This window comes from Scleropages formosus, chromosome 7 (assembly GCF_900964775.1).
Source record: "Scleropages formosus chromosome 7, fSclFor1.1, whole genome shotgun sequence".
In the NCBI taxonomy this organism is placed as follows: Eukaryota; Metazoa; Chordata; class Actinopteri; order Osteoglossiformes; family Osteoglossidae; genus Scleropages; species Scleropages formosus.
This window is the reverse complement of record NC_041812.1, coordinates 30,707,682-30,729,169: the sequence shown is the minus strand read 5'-3', so window position 1 is coordinate 30,729,169 and position 21,488 is coordinate 30,707,682. Positions and strand designations below refer to the sequence as shown.

The window sequence follows — 21,488 nt, the reverse complement described above, 5'->3', positions numbered from 1 at the left end:
CTCATTCCAAACTACATTCTGCTTATTTACTTGATATCTGAAGTCCAACAGTGTGTTATTATGACCGAAAGAGATATTGTTTTATCCCCCACAAACCACTGAAAAGGAGTAAAGAGCTTTTTTTTAATACAACCTTATCTGCATAAAGGCTGATGTCCTCTTTGGAGCAAATGCTAAGATGTATCTGTGAATTTATTCAAGTATATATTGCAAGAAAGCTTATTTTTGCTAAATTTGCTGCTGGGGAATCCTTAGGGCATTCCCCAAATCCTGTATTATAACAGTCAAACTGATTTGAATGATAAATTATTATCTTGAAAAAGTGGAAAAATATCTTTTTAATTTAAAATAGAACTAGTCTCTTCTTTGGTATGTTAATAACGGGATAATGGGATTGATCTAAAACGGATCCAGGAGATTTATGAGGGGAGTTAGATCTGTTCTTTTATATGTCATTGACAACTAGGAAGAAAGCACTACTGTATTAAATGACATTCAGTATAATCTTTGCCAAGACAAAGCTCTCAGAAGGTGGATTTTATATCCTCCGGGTGTTTCGAAGTCCGATGAGTGGGAGATGAGCGCATCCTCAAAAGAACTGGGAAATGCCTCTTCTACGTTCGGGTCTTGCCTCCTTCAGTCACCTCGCATGACCCGGTCCTAGAGGATGTCCACCCACTAGTGTGTACACAGTGTTTTTGCCCTCCTGAGGTCATACACCTTTCATGGTACGGCAACACGTAATGCCTGATGAGCCAGGATGGTGTCAGTTCACAACACAAAAGACTCTGCTGCCAGCCTCTACAAGGATCACTAAAACAATCAATCACATTCAATGACGACGAAGGCGGTGAGGGGGGTCGTTCGGTAGGATTTTTTGCTGAAAGGCGTATGACCTGTGATTCCATCATCTCATGTCATGTAACTTTTGTTTTTTTTTTTTTTTTCTTTTTCAAAACGCTTGTTCTTGAACTTGAACCAGCGGGAAAAAAGTACTGGATGCAGGTGAGTGTGGTCTTTGGTTTCTCTTTGGATACTTCAAATGCTTTTACTGTCTTTTCGCACTTGCCGCATAAAACCTTTGCCTGGAAGGCCTGGTCTTTGATTTTTAAAATTGTTATTGTTTTAAAGCTTTTCCACCGAGGTTTGGGCCTCTGACTTCCATGACTTCACGCTTTGGTACAAGAGCTGGATGAGGAGGTGGAGCTGGAGGAGTGGGAACCCCTGTCGTCCAGCCACTTATCCAGGCTCCGCCTCCGTGCGTTCATGAAGAAGTTGCTGACAGTGTTGAGCTCCAGGCCCAGCTGCTGGGAGATGGTGAGCTGCAGCTCCTTGGACGGACGCTTGTTCTCCTTGAAGATGGCGTGCAGCGTCCGTCGCTGGATGTCCGTGAAGACCAGCCGGGGCTTCTTGGTAACGCTGCCACGCTCCGCTTTGCCATGTTCCTGCTCCTTCCTTTTGCAGGCTGCAGGGGGCACAATGGAGCAGAAGGAAATGGACAGCGTTACTAGGGTAATGCAAAGGGGCGTACACCTCCAGATTCTGTACATTGGGGTGCCATTGAATGGTATGGTGAAAATTTAAGCTTAACATTTTGCAGGTCTTAAGCGCTGATTTTGTTCCTTTTGATGTAAAGATCAACTGGATTTTTTTTTCCAAACAGTTAAATGTCTGATGGTTGCTCAATAACAACATATTATGTAATTAATACCTATTTATATAAATCAGAAAAAACAACTGATGTAATTATAATTATGATTATAGCTTTACTGCAGCAATATTTTTCCTGGTTAAACACTATGTTAGAAGGAACAACATGGAAGGGTAAAATGTTGTAAATCTGAAACTTTGTTTTTCATTGGCACCCTAATGTACATATACACATACATACACATATCCATAGACATATACAGTATATACATATATGTATATGTACACATATACATGTATAGCTGATTGTGTAAAAAGGAACATTTAGAACATTTAGAAAAGTGCTGTACTGAAAAAAAAAAATCCTTGGAAGGTGTCTTATTGACTATAGACTTCTTGAAGAGGTACAGCCACTGGACATGAACAAAAGGTCTGAAATGTGAAGAACTCCAACAGTTTGATTCCACAAGGACATTGTCCTGGAAAACTTCACTTACTTTGTGACCCTTCAGCATGACCTACAGCACTGATTGTCCTGTTCATTTCATGTTCAACTTGTACAACTTGGAACTTTTTTTTGTAGTACCAACCATCTGTGACCTTTCTTTTTTCTTTCTTTCTTTCTTTCTTTCTTTCTTTCTTTCTTTTTCTTTCTTTCTTTCTTTCTTTCTTTCTTTCTCACACTAGCTCTTCTATGCTCTGTCACTTCATGTAAGTTTTGACATTAACTGTATGTATACTGCTGCAGCCCTGTGCAATTTCCTCTATCCAGTGATGATACAAATGAGCAATTTTGATGTTGGGGTTATTGCTCAGGTATAAAGTGGTGCTGTCCGTGGTCCTGAAAGTACCATCTCCGAGGGTGGCAGATGTAAGTGGACAGCTCTATATGATGAAATGTAATAAAACAACAACAACAACAACAATAATAATAATAATAATAATCTGTTAAGGCACTACAGGCACATGACTGTTTCGCTGATTGCATTCATTTAAAAAAGCATTTTCTCAGAGCCTCTCTCAGCTGTTTGTTTGTTTGTTTGTCTATAAATACTGGAGGCACCCAGAACCACAGCAAAATTCCTTGTTCCTCTTGGCACAATAAAACTCATTCTGATTTTGATTCTGGAAACGCGTCCAACTCTCGCACGGGGGGTGTGGGGTGGGGGGGGGGGGGGGGGGCGCTCATTTCCTGCCGCTAGGGGGCACCCATTGACTTCTTAAAGTCTGCAGGTCCGGCTCAGGGCGCAGCAATTGGTTTATAAAGCTTAGAAATAAAAAATAAAGCATAAATTAGTCAGAACATAAAGAGTGTATCGATTATTATTATTATTATTATTACTATTATTATTATCAACTTTGTGCAACAAAACCCATTAACTCTTAGGTGCCAGTTGATAAAGAGGGATATTAATAATACTGTATAAATTCGCGGTAGGTGTGATTAAGAAGCAGGAACCGTGAGATTCCAAAATAACAGCCCTGACCACTACACTACCTGATCCCCCCCATCTGTCAAAACCGTCCGTGCATTTGCATAACGTTTATTTGCATAGTTGTCCGTCACTATTTAGGGGCGACATTAACGTGAAAGGTGTGAATAAAATTCAACACTCTCTTGTCGCTCTTCACAAATCACACATCAAAATTTCCAATGCATTACAAGAGATTTCCCGCAAACCAGAGTAAAACGAAGCCCAAGTCAGGGGTAATTTACAAAAAGACAACCAATTACACAAAATCCTGCTGATTAATATCGATTTCGACAAGCTCGCACCACCTGATGTAATAGGTTATGTGTCGCTGGTAATAATTCATAGATCGGAGTCCCCAGTCTCTGCTGCTACAGGATTTACTTTCATTCTACATAAAAGCAGAGAGCAGATCAAAGACAATTAGCGACGAAAACTTCAATTGAAGACGAAATTAAATCATCTGCATCTTCATCTGCAAATCATAAGCATCAGCAAATGCTCGGGTCTGTTTAAGACCCTCGCACTAGTTTCCGTTAGCATCACCATCATGACCGTGATGAGGATGATCGCCTTAATGATCATCACTTCCGCGTGGATCCGTCCGTCCGTCCCGGGTAAATATGAACAGAGTAAAAACGCGGCTTTGTGTCCGATGCAGTAAACCCGAAGGGCCCGCAAGGACAGCGCGCCTCCGTTGCCCACGTGACACGTCTCGCGGCGAAGGAACGGACAAACACCGGCGCTCAGAGGGTCACTCCTTCCCTCTTCAATCACTACCCAAAGGGGAATAGCTGTACACTGGAGGAGCAATACTGCTCCTTACCGTGGTAACATACTGCGCTCACTGGCTCCCCATGCAGAACCGTAATAAATTACAGTGCCATGATGATCCAACCAGGTCGTGCGGATCAACTTTATATATTATTTTCTTAATTTGCAACAGTCTTGTTATATGTGTTGTGTGTGTGTGTGTGTGTGTGTGTGAAACTCTGCAGAGTATTTTCTTTATTCTCGCCTGCTAATGAATATTTCTCCTATTCCTTCAAATTTCCTTAGCAATCAAAGAATACAGAAAAAAGGCATGAATTTATTTATTATTTTTTAAGTAACCCACTAAATAATTACAAGATGTGAGCGACTTCTTAAAAACGTGGCCAAAATACAAGCGTACGCAAAAACTAAATAATGCGTCCATAATATTTCTTATACGTTATATTCTTATACATCTTATTCAATTTCTTATTTAACAATTAAAAATCTAACAGGAAGAATTTCAGTAAAATTAAATATTAAAAAGTCCCGCCTGTCGCTGGCCTCATCCGTTTGTAACAACCCTGTACCTTATTCTTAGAAACGTGTACAAATGAATAATATAAAAATGTGACACATGTGCTTTTAGTAATCGATTTAAATAATAACAGCAGCCTAATTTCACAAATTATATAAGGGAAAAAAAATAGATAAAAAAGATGTCAAAAAAATTGACGAAGAATCAAAGGCAACGATTTTGATTTTAAATAAATAATTCATTTCTGCATAAAAAATACTTTATAGAGGTAATCGCATGCAACTTAAGATGTTTGAAAAAAAAAATGCTGCGCCCTTACTGAACACATTAGAAAATACAAAATATAAATCCACACTTAATGTGTCAGCAGCCTGTTGGGCGAAAAACGCTTGAAATTCGAGAGAAAATGATCGCACCGAGAAATGACCCTGTATGAATGAAATATTACATATTCGGGATGTTTTGCTGCCTTTCCAAGAAACAGAGACTCGGTTTTACCACGTTTAGCAGAGAAATCACAGGAGACCACAGCTCTCCACTCCAGCAACGCATTTTAATTCGAGGGGCTCCTTCCACTATCGATCCGCGCCCATAAATTGAGACCTGGGTCGACAACGTGGCCCAAAAATGTTCCCAGGGTCAAAGCGAACGCACGTCTCCAACTTTGATTTTTATTTGAACAAAGACCCCCACTTGAGCCCCAAAGCCAGTGACCCGGTGCCAAGAACAATGACTCCTCCGCTAATCGCTCACGATTTTGCACACGCCATTAGCGGACCGCAAAGAAACGCCTTGTTTGATAAAATGAGGGGAGAAAAAGGAGCAGAACTCGTGCGGACGGAGCGATGGAGCAGCGGGGAAAGTGAGTTTTGTGCTAAATAATTCAGCGATGTCTCTTCAGGCGCCCTGCGCTCCCCCCGAAAGATGCGCTCGCTTCTCCAGGCGACGAGGAGGATGGATCGGATGGGCGGCGGATCGACTGGCTCCATCTCCGGGGACCAATCAATGGAGAGCAATCAGTTAATTAAGAAAACTTCCATGAAAAGCCGCGCGCGGTCGGTACACACAAACCGACACCCAAGGCTACAGAAGACAGCGCGTGTAGTGGGGAGCAGACAGGATCGCAGTAAAACATGGTGAAAAACTGCAGCTCCCGCCCGATATTCCCCAGCCTCTATCCTTCAGAGCAGAGCACGATCTGTGCGCGCCTCCTGCAGGGTTCAGTGGCCCCAGGAGCGAATCCGAAGCAGAAAGAAATGTGAAACACACTCAGAGTGACAGCTAGGAGCCCGTTTTTAAAAACCTTTCTATTAAACAGTAAAAGTGGCAACAAAATGGAGGTTCTCAACACCTTTCCACGCAACATGTTCACATGGAGACAACAATGGAAGAGACCGCACGTCTAGGAGACCAGATGCTCATGACAGAGGACGAGCTCGTTCTTGCTGAAGCCCCGATCCCATAGAGTAGAGTACAGTAGAGTAAAGTAGGGCAGAGATTTGTAATAATCAGCACTGAAATATTCATGACAAGCATCTTACTTACGTTGAGTACATTGAAAACGTCACCAAAAGACTCAACTTAGTGCAAAACATGAACAGTGATTGCGACACAGTACAGACACAGTACAGTCGCGGCACTGACGTGTCAAACTGAAAACGCCGTTAGTGTTTTGAAAAGACACCGCACTACACTTGTGGGCGGACCGCCATGCAGGTGGGTGGGGGTGGATGTGCACCACCAAGGGGTTCCTTCTGCTTTCAGCAGGTCTAAAGGATGCACTAGAAGAGCAGAAATGTAGAAATGCTCTTTATAAGAGACAATAGAAACGGGACACAAGAAGGACACAGAGAGGAGAATGAGAAATGCGCTCAGTTACCTGGGGGTCGCTCACCTGCGAGCCTCAGCGCCGACATCCTCTGGAACTCGGGCTCCTGGAGCCACTTCCACATCCTCCTGAAGGTCTCCCGACCCGACTTCAACTTGCTCCAGGGTTTCGGGTTCCTCAACAGGTCTGACAGCGTGCCCTGCGAGCGGCACAGCACCCTCTGGGCGAAGATGGCCTGGGGGATGCTGTACCTCTTGAGCTCCGTGGTGATCCTCTGTGCCACTTCTTTGGTATTGACCTCCTCCATCTGCCCCGAAGTGCCCCCGCCGCTCACCTGCGGGTTTGCTTCTCGGGTGGAGCCCACCGCTTGGCCGTGGCTCTGTGCGCCGAGGTGGGCGTGGGGGTGGTGGTGGATTTGAACCATGCCCGCCGAAGATGCGCTCATGTGCTGATCTCCATGCCGCCCCAGCATGGCCGGGTGGTGGGCTTCGAACCCGTTTGGGGTCAACATTTTCTCCGCGGGCATAGCAGCCCCCGGGTGGGCATAGGGCGGCAGCCCTTGCTGAGAGTTGTGGATGCCCCCAAGGCCGGACCCCGACAGGGGCGACAGGCTCTGTCCCATGCCGGCGACATCCTTGTGGTAGGGGCTGTAGATGTTGTTCATGGACCCCAGTCCTCTGTCGTCCCTCATGAGGGTGAAGCTGCCGCTCACGTTGCCAGCGATCCTCTGATGGGGGTGGTGATGATGATGATGGTGGGGATGATGGTGGTGGTGGTGAGGAAACTTGTCCGATACGGTCGAGATTGGCGGCAGCGGCTGCAAGGGGGTCAGCGTGGTGTAGGTGCTGCTCATGCTCAAGCCGGGGGGGGCCTCGCAAGCCATGGTCATGGCCGGGTGCAGGTGGCCCGCGAGCCCGTGGTCCGGGGGCCGGTGCTGATGGTAGTCCCCGGTGTCTAAGATGGAGGCCATGCCCACGGAGCGCGCGTGGCTGGACAAGTGGCTGCTCCGGTGGGCTCTGTGGTGTGGGCTGTGGCTGCCCATGAGCTCTTCCGTGGAGGACACCTGCTCATGGCTCACCGCGTGCAGATCGCCAATACTCTCCATCGACAGCTGACCATTCATTATACGGACAATCGTGTGGAGAAACCATCTATCTTACGTGTTGGCGATGAGTGAAAGGAAGTGTTCTCTTCACACAAACATTGTACTCATCCCTCTTCCTTCCTTGTGGTTTTGTTATAGTCGCTTTGGCGGTTTGTATTTTCTTTTTGCGTATTCCCGTTATTTCCCCTGCGTTTTCATTTCAGTTTCTTTTCTTTTTCTTCTTGTTTTAATCCTCTTTGGTGAAAGCGTAAGGCCCCCGTTCGTCTCGCAGAGCATCAGCGGCAGCGCTCGCGGTTTCCCGTTGTGTCCCCCTCCATCTCGAGCCGCGTCTCGCGCCGCTTCGCTTTCTTTCACCACGTCTCCGCCGCTGCGGCTCCGGCGAGGAGGCATGCGCACTAGGGCCACTGCGTCTCCTCCCACCACACACACACGCACACACACGCGCACGAACGAACGCACGCACACCGAGTTGAAATTCAAAATACACCTCTTGGCTGTCTTTCACACTTCTGAACACCCTGCATCGCTTTTAACAGCGGCGCCTGCTCCGTGAATAAGTATAATACAGTAAATATTGAACATCAGCTCGGAAGAAGGGGTTGTTGTATAGTGAAGTTCAAGACCATTAAAGAAGGTGTAGTAGAATTCCGTGAAGAAAAAAATATCTGAATTGCGGGAGAGTAAAAAGAAAAACAGAACGCTGTGTGTTTCACACGACACGTGCGTACTTGTTTTGTTTATGCATCGCCGGCGCCCCGAAAGGCGTCCGGCTGCGCGCGCACCGTCGCGCGCTCCTCTGTTTAACGCGTTCACTTCCGCCCCTTCTGTGCTCCCTAATAAAGAGGAGGGGAAACGCCGGCGCGTGCCGAGTCGTTTCGCTTGTTTAGAAGAGCCGAACACAGGCCTGTTCATCATTCAAAACAGAGAGCCAAAACGAGCAAAGGGGAGCACGAAAGAACGAGATAAACTCGCTAAAAGTTCACCGCCTTAACATATTTTAAGAACGTGTGAAAATTTGTCCAGATAATCTGGCAAAAACGCATTTCAAACTGCACTCTTGAGTCTTCTCTTGTCCATGAAATTATTATAATCATGGAGCCTGTAGTTATGTAGTTTCTCAGGGCACATAACGCATAGTGGTGCCCTTCTAACAAATAATACAAGTGATTACGGAAGAGTGAAGTAATATCAATTTTTCATCGTCTCGAAGAACAGAGGAGGCAGTTTGCGCCGCAGAAAACTTAATACGTTTTCATCGTCACAGGGCTCGTATTAATTTTATTATCCGAATGGACAGAAATAACAGCAAAAATAGCACATACATTTTTCAACAAACACACAATGGAAAATGGCAAAAAAATAGACATTCAAAAACGTTTAAATGTTGTAAAAAGCAATATTCACATTCACACGCTTAAAATATCAAGATATGTTTAACAAAACATCACTGAGGAAACATGGTTATTGATTAGTTTACGTTTTTATTAATGGATAATAAGAAATCTGCCCCCCCCCCCCCCCCCCCCCCCGTTGTCAGTCCTAATTATAGAATTTCACCAGGAAAATGACTTTTGATTATGATGTTCTTAACGTTCACTGGACAGTTTGTGGCTGTGAGACCCCCTCTCCTCCCATTCGGGGACAGCTTGTAGTCGTGCCCCCCCCCACACCAAAAAAAAAAAAGAAACGCCTTCAAGACCCCAAAAGCCAGCACCCACTCAGAAAGCAGATCCTAAGACTTTATGTTGAGTGATTTATTACGCGCTTGAAGGTGTTCAGAACAAACACGCACCTGTCAGGGTCAAGGAGCAGGAAGTTTTCCCTAAACTCCTGCGAACGACTGCAGCAAACTGTTGAAAAAGACGTATTCAGAATATTAAAAAAAAATTCCAAGTTGCTTCGTCGAAATAGGTAAAGGGTATATATTAAAAAAATAAATAAAATATGACGTAATACTTCCACACACGTAGAAGCACTGCATTGTTTTAATACATAAAATCATTTACAACTGTTCTCACATGTACTATGTACAGTAACAATAGATATAAAAAATATTGTACACATTGAATTTATGCGAATGTTCATACGAATACGAAATAAACGTATTAATACCCGTGCCTCATTTTCTCCATATTCTGACTGAGATTTTTTTTCAGCATTGGAATAAAGGATAATTCTCTCCGCAGGACCGACTGCATGTGGCCACATTCGCAGAGGGGTCGATATTTTTTCATTCGCACTGGGCTCTCCCTGACCTGGTAAAAAAAGGCAAAAAGAGAGGGCGGATTTCTTTTTGTTGACTTCCATTCAGGCGTGCCTGATTAGTGCTGGGACACTTTTATTCCTGTATTTTTGTCGAGACTGTTATTGCGCTGCAGTTTAATGGGTAAAAGACATGAAGCCGCAGCGCCGGAACGACACCCCACGCGTGAAAAAGCTCCGAAAAAAGAACAGCTCGTCTGAGTTTCCCCCTGTTTTCGTGTGCCGCGCGTTTAGTCCACATTCATTGTTCACTTCACTCGAAATATTTGAGGTGCGCAGCTTTTCGCTTGCTGAGTGCTGTCAAAATAAGAGCGCGATCATTATTTGTGCTGCATTCCAGCTCTTACGTGGCATTTGCCGCCTGCAGGATATTGATATAGTGTATAAAAATATGTGAAAGTGGAGCAATGAAGCTGAGAAATGTGGAGGCAGTGTCATATATACACACGTGAGTAGAGATGTCACTTTCTCTGTTCTCTCCTCCGGTCCGTGAGGGCCACGGTTCCAGGACATCTGTTGAACAGGTGTGTCTCATGACATGTGCTTTTGTACAATTGTCATGTATCCACGAGTCACTGCCAAAGTGCACCATGAAACCGGACGATTCATAAGACAAAATACAAGCATATTTCATTTTTTTTGACACAAGCAACACCACTGTCATTTTAAATGTCACGTGTAAAGCCACGCATGTCAAGCTTTCCAGACTTTGCCAAACAGCCAAATTAAAATGACAGCTTTGTTAAAATAAAGACACGTGAAATTCGAGTAATATTATTAATGATTCACTGAATATTGTATAGGGGGTGCGGTGGCGCAGTGGGTTGGGCCGCAGTCCTGCTGTCCGGTGGGTCTGGGGTTCGAGTCCCGCTTGGGGTACCTTGCGACGGACTGGCGTCCCGTCCTGGGTGTGTCCCCTCCCCCTCCGGCCTTACGCCCTGTGTTGCCGGGTAGGCTCCGGTTCCCCGTGACCCCGTATGGGACAAGCGGTTCTGAAAATGTGTGTGTGTGTGTGTGAATATTGTATCTCTGAAGGACAAGTAACCGGACTCCTGTGGGCTGCGCGGGGTTCGAAATATGAACTGAAAGTGAAACCCAGCCGTTTGTTACTGATGTTACCAACTGATGTTAATGTCACCAACAATTCGAGCATTTTAGAATAGCGAGAACCTTCGATAAAACACGAGAAATGATTAAACTCAGCAACAAAAAGTATTATGTATATATTCCAACACTCTACATCCGAATCACCGGAGCAGGTGTCCTAGCAACCAATATGCTATCATACATAAGGAAGGAGGCTTCATTATGCTTAATCGATATTTGTCTGAATTAGATTCCAGATGGATAAAGAAAGAGACTCATTCATTTTCGTTTCACACTGGAAGTCCGCTTTTACTCCTTAAGTACCCTGCCCTTTAATACAGTTCATATTTCATAAGGTTTTCAAATGTAAAAACAGACTTCAATATTGCTTTGCTCTAACTTCCTTACAATAAATTATGTTTAAACCTCACCCACATTTATAGACGAAAGTGTATACACTCACAAGTGTTCAGAATTCAAAACTGAGATTTTTTGTAATTAAAATAGTTTTTTTTCTGAAGTGACATTAAATAGGCGTTCTTTCTTCTCCCGCAAATAAATGTATGTGAAATAGTAATTTGCTATAAAAAGAACATAAACTTTGCGATTTTAGCGATTTATATCTTGTCTGTATGCGTGAAAACGCATGTAACTTTTTTGGATAAGGTAAAGAAATGAAAGCAAATTTTTTGGCCCTTTTTTTATAGGGCATTAAAAATTGCATAACATATTTAAAGAAAAATACACTGCCCATTACTGCAGAAAGCAGATCACGGTTTCCACAACTGGATAATAAAAAGTACTGCATTTTGGTACTATTCTTAGGGTGGCTGTTTTTTTTTTTTTCTTTTTTTTTTTAAAAAGCACCTTAAAAAAGGCTGAAAAAATAAAAGAGAGAAATTCGTAATTTTATTTGAAGAGGACCTTTGTTGCTGCTATTATAACAGTGTACAAATATATGGCCTCCAGAAAAAAAATGGTTTTATACAAATTGTGCTTCTTGGGCCCCAAACATATAGTTATTAATGTCTGATGCAAATAATTACACACTAGGAACACCTGATTTACACGACCATAAATCTATCTGGTAGGATTAACTTTCTGGCAAAAAAGAACACACAGAAAGAGGGAATATTCTACTGGAAGCTGTTTTATTTAAAACCACTCCAAGCAGGGCCCTTGAATACATCAGCATGTTTCTGGAGGATGTTAATCTACTTATATATTACTATATTTAACCTTTCTACTCAGAAACATTCTAACAGCAACGATGATCAGTGTCACCTGAATTCAGGTAAAAAAAAACAACTATGAAGACTGGATGCCACACTGTGATGAGGCAGATACTCTGACTGGGAAGATAAAAATAGAATTAATAGAGCACAAGGCACTTTAACATTAACATTGATGAGAAGAAAATACTCTGCCTGTGCAAGAAAATAAATTTATTTTTGTCCTTCTGTCCTTGTACTTGGCTATTTAAATTATGATCACTGATATTGACAAATTTAATTTGGACTGATGTCCTCTTATTGACAGATAATCCCTATCATTTCATTACATGCCAACCTGATTTTTGGAAATACACTATTAATGATAAATGACCAGTTGCACTATTTAAATGACCGCAAAATAAACAGGCCTATTCTTAGTTTAATCATTGTCTTCATGCTGTAGGGAATTTATAAAAATGCCAAATAAAAAAGACAGTTATTTCAAATTTCTGTGTCACTTTAGTTAGTATTGCTGCCCCAGTTAAGTATCTCACGAACTGGGCAACAAGTCAACTAAAGTGTCATTTACTTGTTTCTCTAAAAGTTAAGCCCACTCCTCTTCATCCTCCCAGAACTATTATCATTATAAATTATTATATTTTCAAAATCCCTTTTACATTTTTAACTGATTCGACTGCTGTAATTACAGTTGATGAAAATATAGATAAGTAAAACGTCACTGTTTTGCAATTAGCATATTTAAAATCAAATCAACAGAAATGTTTAATTTCCGCAAATAAACAAAACAAACGTACTTGTAACTGAAATTTGTGAAACTGCACTGATCTTATTTATGCCTGAACCAGAACCTGAGAATAAAATATCTGTAATATATTTATGTAGTACTGAGTATGTAGAAACTTTCTCTTTGGCATTTAATCGTACGTTTTAATTTCACTGTTGTATTTACATATTGATCTAAAGGAACGAGTTCCAAATCATCTATGAATACTAGAAGTGAAAACGCATAAATTTTGTTAAATACAGTGATTCTAAAGGATTAAAAAAGTTGGGCTGGCATCGTGGACACATTTTTTTTTTTGCTTTTTTTCTAACAGCATCAACAACAACAATAACAGTAGCAACAAAAATAAATATTCGTAAAAAAGGGGGCGTGTCCCCGAAGCTCCAAACAAGCCGAATCTTTACTCCAATATGACACTGTAATTGAAGACTGTATTGAGAACAATTGCTAAAAATACTGGTCTCGCCCCATTTCTGACAAGTCGTAACATTACATAATAATAATAATAATAATAACAATAATAATAATAATAATCTGTGTTAAGGCTAGGTCTATACACAGTAACTCTTAGAAAACTTTTATGCGCTTCTCAAGGCACTTTTTGTTCTCTGCCCGGTCAAAGAGGCCGGGCGCGCAGCTCCGCGCGCACCGACACCGGGACTCGGGGCGCCTTTCAGCAGAGACCACACAGCTCGCGCTTACGGAAGCCGCGGGGTGAACGAAAAGTGCGCGCGCGCGCGCGCCTTTCCTGGCTCTTCTAATTACAGCGCGCGGCAGCCGCGGTGGAACGTAGAGCTCGCTCTTCGACAGAACCTCGGAGTGCCCAACAAAAAAAACGGACGCAAGAAGTTCACAGAATTCTTTATGTTCCTGAGATGAAAATCATGACGTGAAAACCGTATCCACCTGCTTAATAATCATGCAATTTTTGAAAAAAAGGCTCATTTCGAATGGAGCTTGGCCTTGACTTTGGAGATAGAATATTTCAGCAAAAAAGATGGACGCTTTTCACTGTACCTCCGCTCGTTCAGTTTGCAAAATAAATTTGACACACACACACACACACAACACCCGTCATTGCGTATTTGTCCACGCAGGTAACGTGCTTGCTTGTTAGAACTCGTGTACCGCTCGTGTAACACACACTAAGCTGCTGTCGAACTCCTGTCCCGCGGCGGGTTTTTTTTTTCTTCCCACAACTCGGGGTTCTGTCATATTTTAGACAACCACTTTTTCTTTTTGCTAATAACACTGAGAGGTGACTGTCCGCCGCTGAGCTTCGCAGACACTCTAGGAGCTCCGCGTCACTGCATCATTTCAGCACCGCCTCGCTCGTCTCAGAAACATCTTTCTTTTCGCCCGCGTTCAAACCACAATCTTCCTGTATGTCTCACTTTTTTTTTTTTTACAACATGTACATCATGCTCAACCGCCAGCCTCTACGGCAAATTACAGCCAATGTCACCGAATGTCGCACCGAGTTTTTAACCGCCCGACACCGTGACCCCCACGCGACACTAAACTGCACCGCTTTACGGCGTCATTAAAACAGAAACAGGTCACATTTGCGCTCTCCGTGCTGAGCTCCGCTCCGCGTTAACAGGTCAGTGGAAACGCACTGCGGCTCGCGGGGCTGTAGTGTCGCGGTCGCGCGCACTCCGAGCGCTCGCGCTCCTCCGCTCCTCCGCCAGCACGTGCCCGGCTCGTCGCCGCCGTTGCAGACGCTCTTCTTCCCTCCCGCCATGTCCCGCACCGGGCAGCCCGCCGACGCCGGCGATCCAGCGCTCGCCGCGTGTCCGCGACGAGGGGAAGTGAGTGTGGCCCCGGCCCGCGACGCGGCTCACATTTGAATACGAGCCCGGGTGGTTATGGATCCGCGCGCCGGGCACTGAGGGCGAATCAGTATGCAGATTGCCTCAGTCAATCGAACGGTTCGATCTGCGGGAGCTGCGCGAGAGCAGCTCGTGTCCGCTCTCCGATTAGCATGTGCTCGTGTCCCTGGAGCGAGGCCTCGGCGTGGAGCACTTGTTATTTTCGTTATTATTCCAGAAAACAGCAACATTTCCATCCCGTGATGATAATGCCATTATTTTATGTGACCTAATGCACCCAGTGTCAGGACTTCACAATTATTACTAGTGCCTAGTAATTTTTTTATTTTTCTTTTTAAAAACCAACACAAATTCTGCGACAATTCAAGACGCTATCTTTAATATTCAGCTATCTAATAACTAATATCTCTCATATCAAATAAACAATGTAACTAAATGTGTACAATAATAATAAATAAGTAATATTTATTCTTTTTAATTCTATCATTTCAGAGTTGTGAGCTCTGGGGCTACAGATTTTGCTTGTATTCTGATGAGGATCTGATATTTTCATGTTGGCGATCAGTGTTAAAAAAGGAGTACAAATACCCTAACCCTGTTACACCTGCCATTGTTTGTGTTTTGCTGAACTGGAGGAAGATGGAGGAGGCCGGGAGCACGGCGCTGGACGCGTGTCCGTCGGAAACCGACACTGCAGCACAGCAAAGAGTGCAGAAAATGCACATTCACCGTGTTTGTAACCAACAAAAACAAAATAGCTCATAATCATACAAATCAATATGCAATTCAGTTGACTGTGACAGCATTTCTCGGTAAACTACATGACGGAAAAGTAGTCAGAGTGATTTATAAAGTCTTAACATACAACGCATGATAGTTTTTGGAAGAACAACATTAAATTATGAAATACATTAGCAGGAAAATTGTACCAAGGGGGGTGAAGTGTATAAAACACATACGGATTACTAGATAGGGGAGCTGAGATGTGCGATGTGTATGATTTGTCCCTCCAGTAATGTACCATCAAAATGTATGTGTTTGTTGTAAACCAGCTCATTCTGTCCCCCTTCTGCATCCCACATAAGGTGACCATCTGTCTTTCAATTAAAGCCTCAGACTCAACTGTCAGAGGGGCAGAGGGTCAGCGACCCCCGGACAGAATGGCCTGCTGCTACAGGAGAGCTTCAAACAGTAAAACAAGGAACAATCTTGGGCAAACCGTTGAGCAGCTCTTGCCATTTCAAAGGCCTCTGGGTTCATGTGTTTACTGAGGGACAGAACCTGCTATGAAGTAGGATATATCTGGATATAAAAAAAGCTGCAATTGGGAATCGCGTCTTAAAGCAGCATCGCAATGATCAACCTTTAAAGTTCTGGCACAGTGTAAGATCTGGACTTGGGCAGCTGTAAGGTACGGACGCTTAGTGCCGCACTTTAAACGTATTCTCGTACGATATTTACGAAAACCCGGATGTTCCGGAGTCATGGCAGTTTCCGTGAAAGTCGTCTGTTTGTCATACAGGGAGGGGGTGGCAGCCTTCAGATGTAAAAGTTACAGGTTCGAATCCCACCACCTACTGTAGTAGTTGAGAGCAAGGTAGTTACCCTGTTTTGCTCTAGTAAAATTACCCAAATGAGTAAATAACCGTAGGTAGCCAAACAGGGAAAGTTGTGCATCAGCTAAAGGAGCAAATATAATAAATATGCTGCTTTGGGCCGAGCCAGCTGAAATTACGCAAACTCCTATGTCATGTGCCAGCTGAGTATAAGATTACATCTGAACGTAAACTATACAAAAAGGCAGGTATTTTGTTTCATTTTGATAAAATCTTAAACATATTTTAAATAGAATAGAATAGAATACACACACACACACACTGTCTGAAACCACTTGTCCCGAGCGGGGTTGCGGCGAGCCGGAGCCTAACCTGGCAACAGAGGGTGCAGGGCTGGGGGGGGAGGGGGACACACCCGGGATGGGACGCCAGTCTATCGCAAGGCACCCCAAGCGGGATTTGAACCCCAGAGCCACCAGAGAGCAGGCACAGGCCAAATCCACTGTGCCACCGCACCCCCTTAGAATGGAATAATATATAGAAAATAATAAAAAAAGAATACAATCAACAATTAACAAAAAAGTTAATGAAAAACCTTAACACACATTCCCATCGTGTTATTCCAGGGAAGGTCAAACAGGGACGCCTGATCTATGTGTGCTCAGTTCGCTCACAGGTGACACAGAGTAAATGAAGACAAAATCTGCCATCAATAGGCCTATTGTGCTGCCGAACCTGGTTGGTTAAAACGTTACGCAGGCATTAGCTCACAGGATTATTCACATCCACACCCCCTGCTTCACACACATTTCCAGAGGGACAGGTTACACCGGAGGGTCCTGTGGGACCCCCCTCAGTGCGTCACAGCGAGTTCCGCTGGGAGGTGGGCTCCAAAACATCACAGTCCCTAAGAAGTACAGCCAGGGCTCTTCTCAAAGCCTCTAAAATCATATTTAATCAGACCCGTGTACATAAAGCGTGTATAATTTCAGAGAGACTTTTTTAATACTCGGTGTTCTGCTGTTGTTTGCAGATTCCTGATCTGATGGCAACGTGGGTAGTTTCGTAGGCACCGAGGACGGGCAGTTGTTTCGTATTCGTACCTCTCTGCGCCTTTACACCAGGAAACGAGGTGTTAAACTGCGCTATGCAAAGAACTAATCCGTGAGCAGGATGTTGAGGAATGCAGGGTGAAGGCGAGGGGTTTCCACAAGCCAGCGTACAACCAAAAGCAGTTCAGCGACAGCCACACGACTGTAGCTCTAGGGCACGTATCTCTACGAAGGCCCTTACACTTCTTATCTACCTTTGGAACATCATTGGCACCAAACATATTCATTTCTTGGCTCGCAGATGCATTTGTACAACTGCTCAAAATTCTGCTCAAACCAGCTGACAGTTGCCTTGCAGAGAAGTCACGGTGGCTCTGGATTCTGCGCTTGACCTATAAGCATCCATAAGCCTTATAAGCATCTCGACCTTATGCTGTACTCATCTCTCCGTGATAAAATCATCCTCCCCGCCCGAACATAAATGCATAGCCCGCATGATCTAAGAACTTCTTCGAACGAAAAATACTATGTCTTCAGGAAACAGTGATTCGCAAGCATCAAGAACAGTAGGTGGATTCAGAAGCAACATTACATTCATATTCATTCAGTGTCTAGTATACATTAAAGGAGGTTGGACGTTAGACGCGAGAAATGGCCCGCTGTAGCTGGCTGTAAGGCATAAGGAGAAAACTAGGAGGCATTATACCTACTGGATAAAGCGTAACGGTTGTATCCCAGGGTAAGTGTAATGCAAGTATCTCGGTACTTTGCCCAGTACTGAATACCTGGGAATAAACATATCTCTTTGTGCAGCACACCGTAAACCAAGAATCTATCTTCTGTCCTTTTGTCCTAATATCTATGTTTCAATCTATGCATTTATACTTACGTGCATGCTAGAGGCCACAGGATCAGCGACCTCTTAGCCTCCTGAAAGCATCTTTGAGATGGAAATGGCCAGATGGCATGCCTTCTGCTCGCTGACCTCTCTGTACAAGGTCAATGGCCAGGGCCTCAAGCAGCTTCGTGCAGCTGATGGGCAGTCAGTGACCAGTGTCACACCAACATGGCTTTCACACTCTCAGTGAAGACACAGAGACTGTGTGACATGAACCCTAAATGTGCGCGTGTGTGTGTGTGTGTGTTCATTACTACTAAGCATGTAAATCCATGTTTCTGCTCTGTCCACCACTGCATTTGGATTTTCATCATATAGTACTTTCTCAAATCACCCAACAAAGGCCCCTACATTTATTTTCAGGGTTCCTTGCACATCAATTTTTCATAACACAGACCATTTAATTGTACTTTAAGTGTACTTAAGTAAACTTTACCTTCTAGGCTTTCAATAGGTTTTATTTCTTCCCAATATCTTGGCAGATGGGCTTTTCTCACTTTGTGCAACTGACCAACTGATCACATTAGACCAGCCTGAGTTTTAACTACATTTTATTTCAGACATATTTTGGGTGCACTTTTATTCGTTCTGTGCAGCGGACCAAGTCAAAGTTAGACCAGTCCTACTGGGAACCAGTGGTCTTCAACAGTTTCATGCAGCTGGCCATGATGTCAATGAGCAGGGCTGAAGAGAGATAAGGTAGGAGGCTGTGCAGGGTCAATATGGAGATGAGGTGGGTTAATACCCCGGCCTTCCATTATTTTAACCCCTTATTACTCACTTGTGCTGTTGCTAAGCTGGATCGGGGCAGCTGATCTGTGCAAATGGCAGCTGAACGGTCTGTTGAGCTGAGGGTGCGAGGAGGGAGAGCTCTTTCAGGACGAAAACCAAGGTGTCCGAGTGGTGGCCTGATGCGATGGAGTGGAGCCGGTGGCAAGCTGCCCAGCTGCTTAGCTACGCTCAAACACACACACACACACACTCGCACACACCTGCTAAAGAATTCTGTCGGAAGCATTTTCATGCGAGGTAAAGGCCTGGCGAAATCTGCCGTGTGGGCTGAGGGTAGATGCCGAGGGCAGATGCCGAGGGCTGACAAGCTCAGTCCCACAGGAGGCAAGAGATGACATCACTATCACACGAGCCCGTGTCTTTCACCATGGTAACGGTGGTCGAACTTCAATTTACCATTCATATTCACAATCGGTGTCTGCACCTATCAGATTACGCCATAAACGGAAGTTGTCATGATTAATTGGCAACTCTAAACGGCCCATAAAGTGCATGCGTGAAGAATGTGTGCACGTGCGGCTACCCAGCGATAGGCAAAAGAAAAAGAAAATCGAACGGAAGCAAATATAATGCTTGTCTATGAAAGTTTTAAATGTCTAAATATTTTTATTACAACTTCAAAACTAAAAAGTACGTGAAGTTCCGTAGGAATAATTTATTCCTGCCTGGTTCTTTCGCATTCGTGAGCAGTAGCTGTGCGTTGGGAGCTGGTGGAGGGGGTGTTGGGTAATTAGATTATGTGCAAATATTACTAAACGGCTTAGGGGCGAACATTGTGTATTTGGTACTGTATATCTATTTACATAGGTGCACATGCATTTTATGAAAATCTGACTCTGTGTGTGTGTGAGAGTGTTTATGCGAGGCTGTGTGCTCAACGGCCGTATAGGGCTACCGATTGTTACTGATCGGCTACCTGTTCTGGGGCTGCGATCTTGTCTTTGGTGTCACGCAGGCACAGATTATAAATGTATAACCGAGAAAATGCGGGTGACCTTTCGTGTTCATGGGGAGTCACGTTTGCGCATTGTGTGCAAATATACGCACGCACTCACACGCATGTCTTGAAACACGATGAAATTCCCTGTTAAGTGCATTAATGTAAAGTATGAAATTTCACTTAGAATTTTATTGATCGTGCTGTTTTTAATTTTAAATCATGGAAAAAATTAACCAAAAAAAGAAAAACAAAGGATAGATTCACTGGCAAACTGGTCAGTGAACACATGAACAACCATAATTTCCAGCCTTAGCAGAGATACGCATAAAATAATCAGATAGCCTTACTATTCATGGAACGAGTTACGACCACATCCCTATGTGTTCATTAATCGACCTTGCATTCAATTTAAAAGCAAATTTTTTGACTATTAGGGATAGAGAAGGAAACAAATAACAATGCAACAAGGGAAATTTCAATTTTCCAACTACAGCAATTAATTCATATATAAATTTATATATTTGTGATATGCATCCCCCATTGGGGGGCACGGTGGTGCAGTGGATTGGACCGGGTCCTGCTCTCCGGTGGGTCTGGGGTTCGAGTCCCGCTTGGGGTGCCTTGTGATGGACTGGCATCCCGCCCTGGGTGTGTCCCCTTCCCCTCCGGCCTTACGCCCTGTGTTGCCAGGTTAGGCTCTGGCTCCCCGCGACCCCGTATGGGACAAGCGGTTCAGACAGTATGTGCGCATCTGTCATCATCTCTCATATCTCCCCTGTGAAAATAACGCGTAACGGACCCCATTCTGGTTGAAATCGTTCTCGTATTTTTCTAGTACTCATTTAAAACAGAAGTTTATTGGGCGCTGATTTATTTAAAATGTTTGAAAATGTAAAAACAAAAAATAAAAAAAAAAAACTGCAGCGAGAACATCCTGACACGTGCTCCATATTGTGCATTCGGGTCTTCCCACAGTCACTGAGCGCTTTGCCGCGGAAGAAGTGGTTAAGGGTGGTTAACATCTGAAATAATCCCTTACATAAATATGAAGTCACTTGTGTCTAAGCAGCTCTTCTGCATGACCGCCCTCATCACACTCACCTCTGGAGAAACGTGCAGGGTCAGGGTACGAGAATCGGCTTTCCGCTGGCCTCGTGCTCAGCAAGGGCGCTTGTGTCGGAGAAGCTTGACAAGTTAATTACGATGACCACCTCCAGGGTCCATCTGGAAAACGCTATTACAATATCGTACTATGTAACAGCACAACTTTTCTCCACGCGAGAAGGAAAGCAAGGCCTGGAAAGTTCATTCAGAATAGCGATGTACGCTGTGCTTTGACAAATATCAGCCCAAACACATGAATCCTACATGCTCTTCTGTGATTTCCGATTAAGCAAAATATACTCGGTTGCAACCAGAAGAAACTAACGTGTTCTGGAAATTGCTCAGCCCAGGAATCTACTTAATGCTGTAATTGATGTGTTAATGGATTGTTTTTATTGATTCATGAATCTCCCCCATTACACTTTCTTGTTACGTGTTATCTGTTGTCTTGTCTTTGCAACTGATGCCGGAGAAGAATTTCCTTCCATTTGAGACAGATTTTTTTTTTTTTTATTTAGTAAATTCAGAAAGATTTTTTGTATTTGCTGCATCGGGTACTAGGCACTGCTGGGCAAAATCATTCACAAACATTTGTATTTTT

The 21,488-nt window shown here is 43.8% G+C and overlaps 1 protein-coding gene across 2 annotated transcripts; it reads right to left on the bottom strand.

The window, feature by feature from the left end:
* Nucleotides 1-931: 931 nt before the first annotated feature.
* Nucleotides 932-7,783, bottom strand: LOC108929035 (hepatocyte nuclear factor 6-like). Of its 2 annotated transcripts, none has more exons than XM_018743326.2 (2): nt 6,293-7,783; nt 932-1,465 (listed from the first exon to the last, which is right to left on the bottom strand). In XM_018743326.2, exons 1-2 carry the CDS (start codon nt 7,362-7,364, stop codon nt 1,170-1,172), a joined length of 1,368 nt encoding a protein of 455 aa, XP_018598842.1. In that variant the 5' UTR covers nt 7,365-7,783; the 3' UTR covers nt 932-1,169. The 2 variants fall into 2 exon arrangements, with proteins under 2 accessions (XP_018598842.1, XP_018598843.1); XM_018743327.2 differs by having other exon boundaries at nt 6,308-7,783.
* Between the last annotated feature and the right edge of the window lie 13,705 nt (nt 7,784-21,488).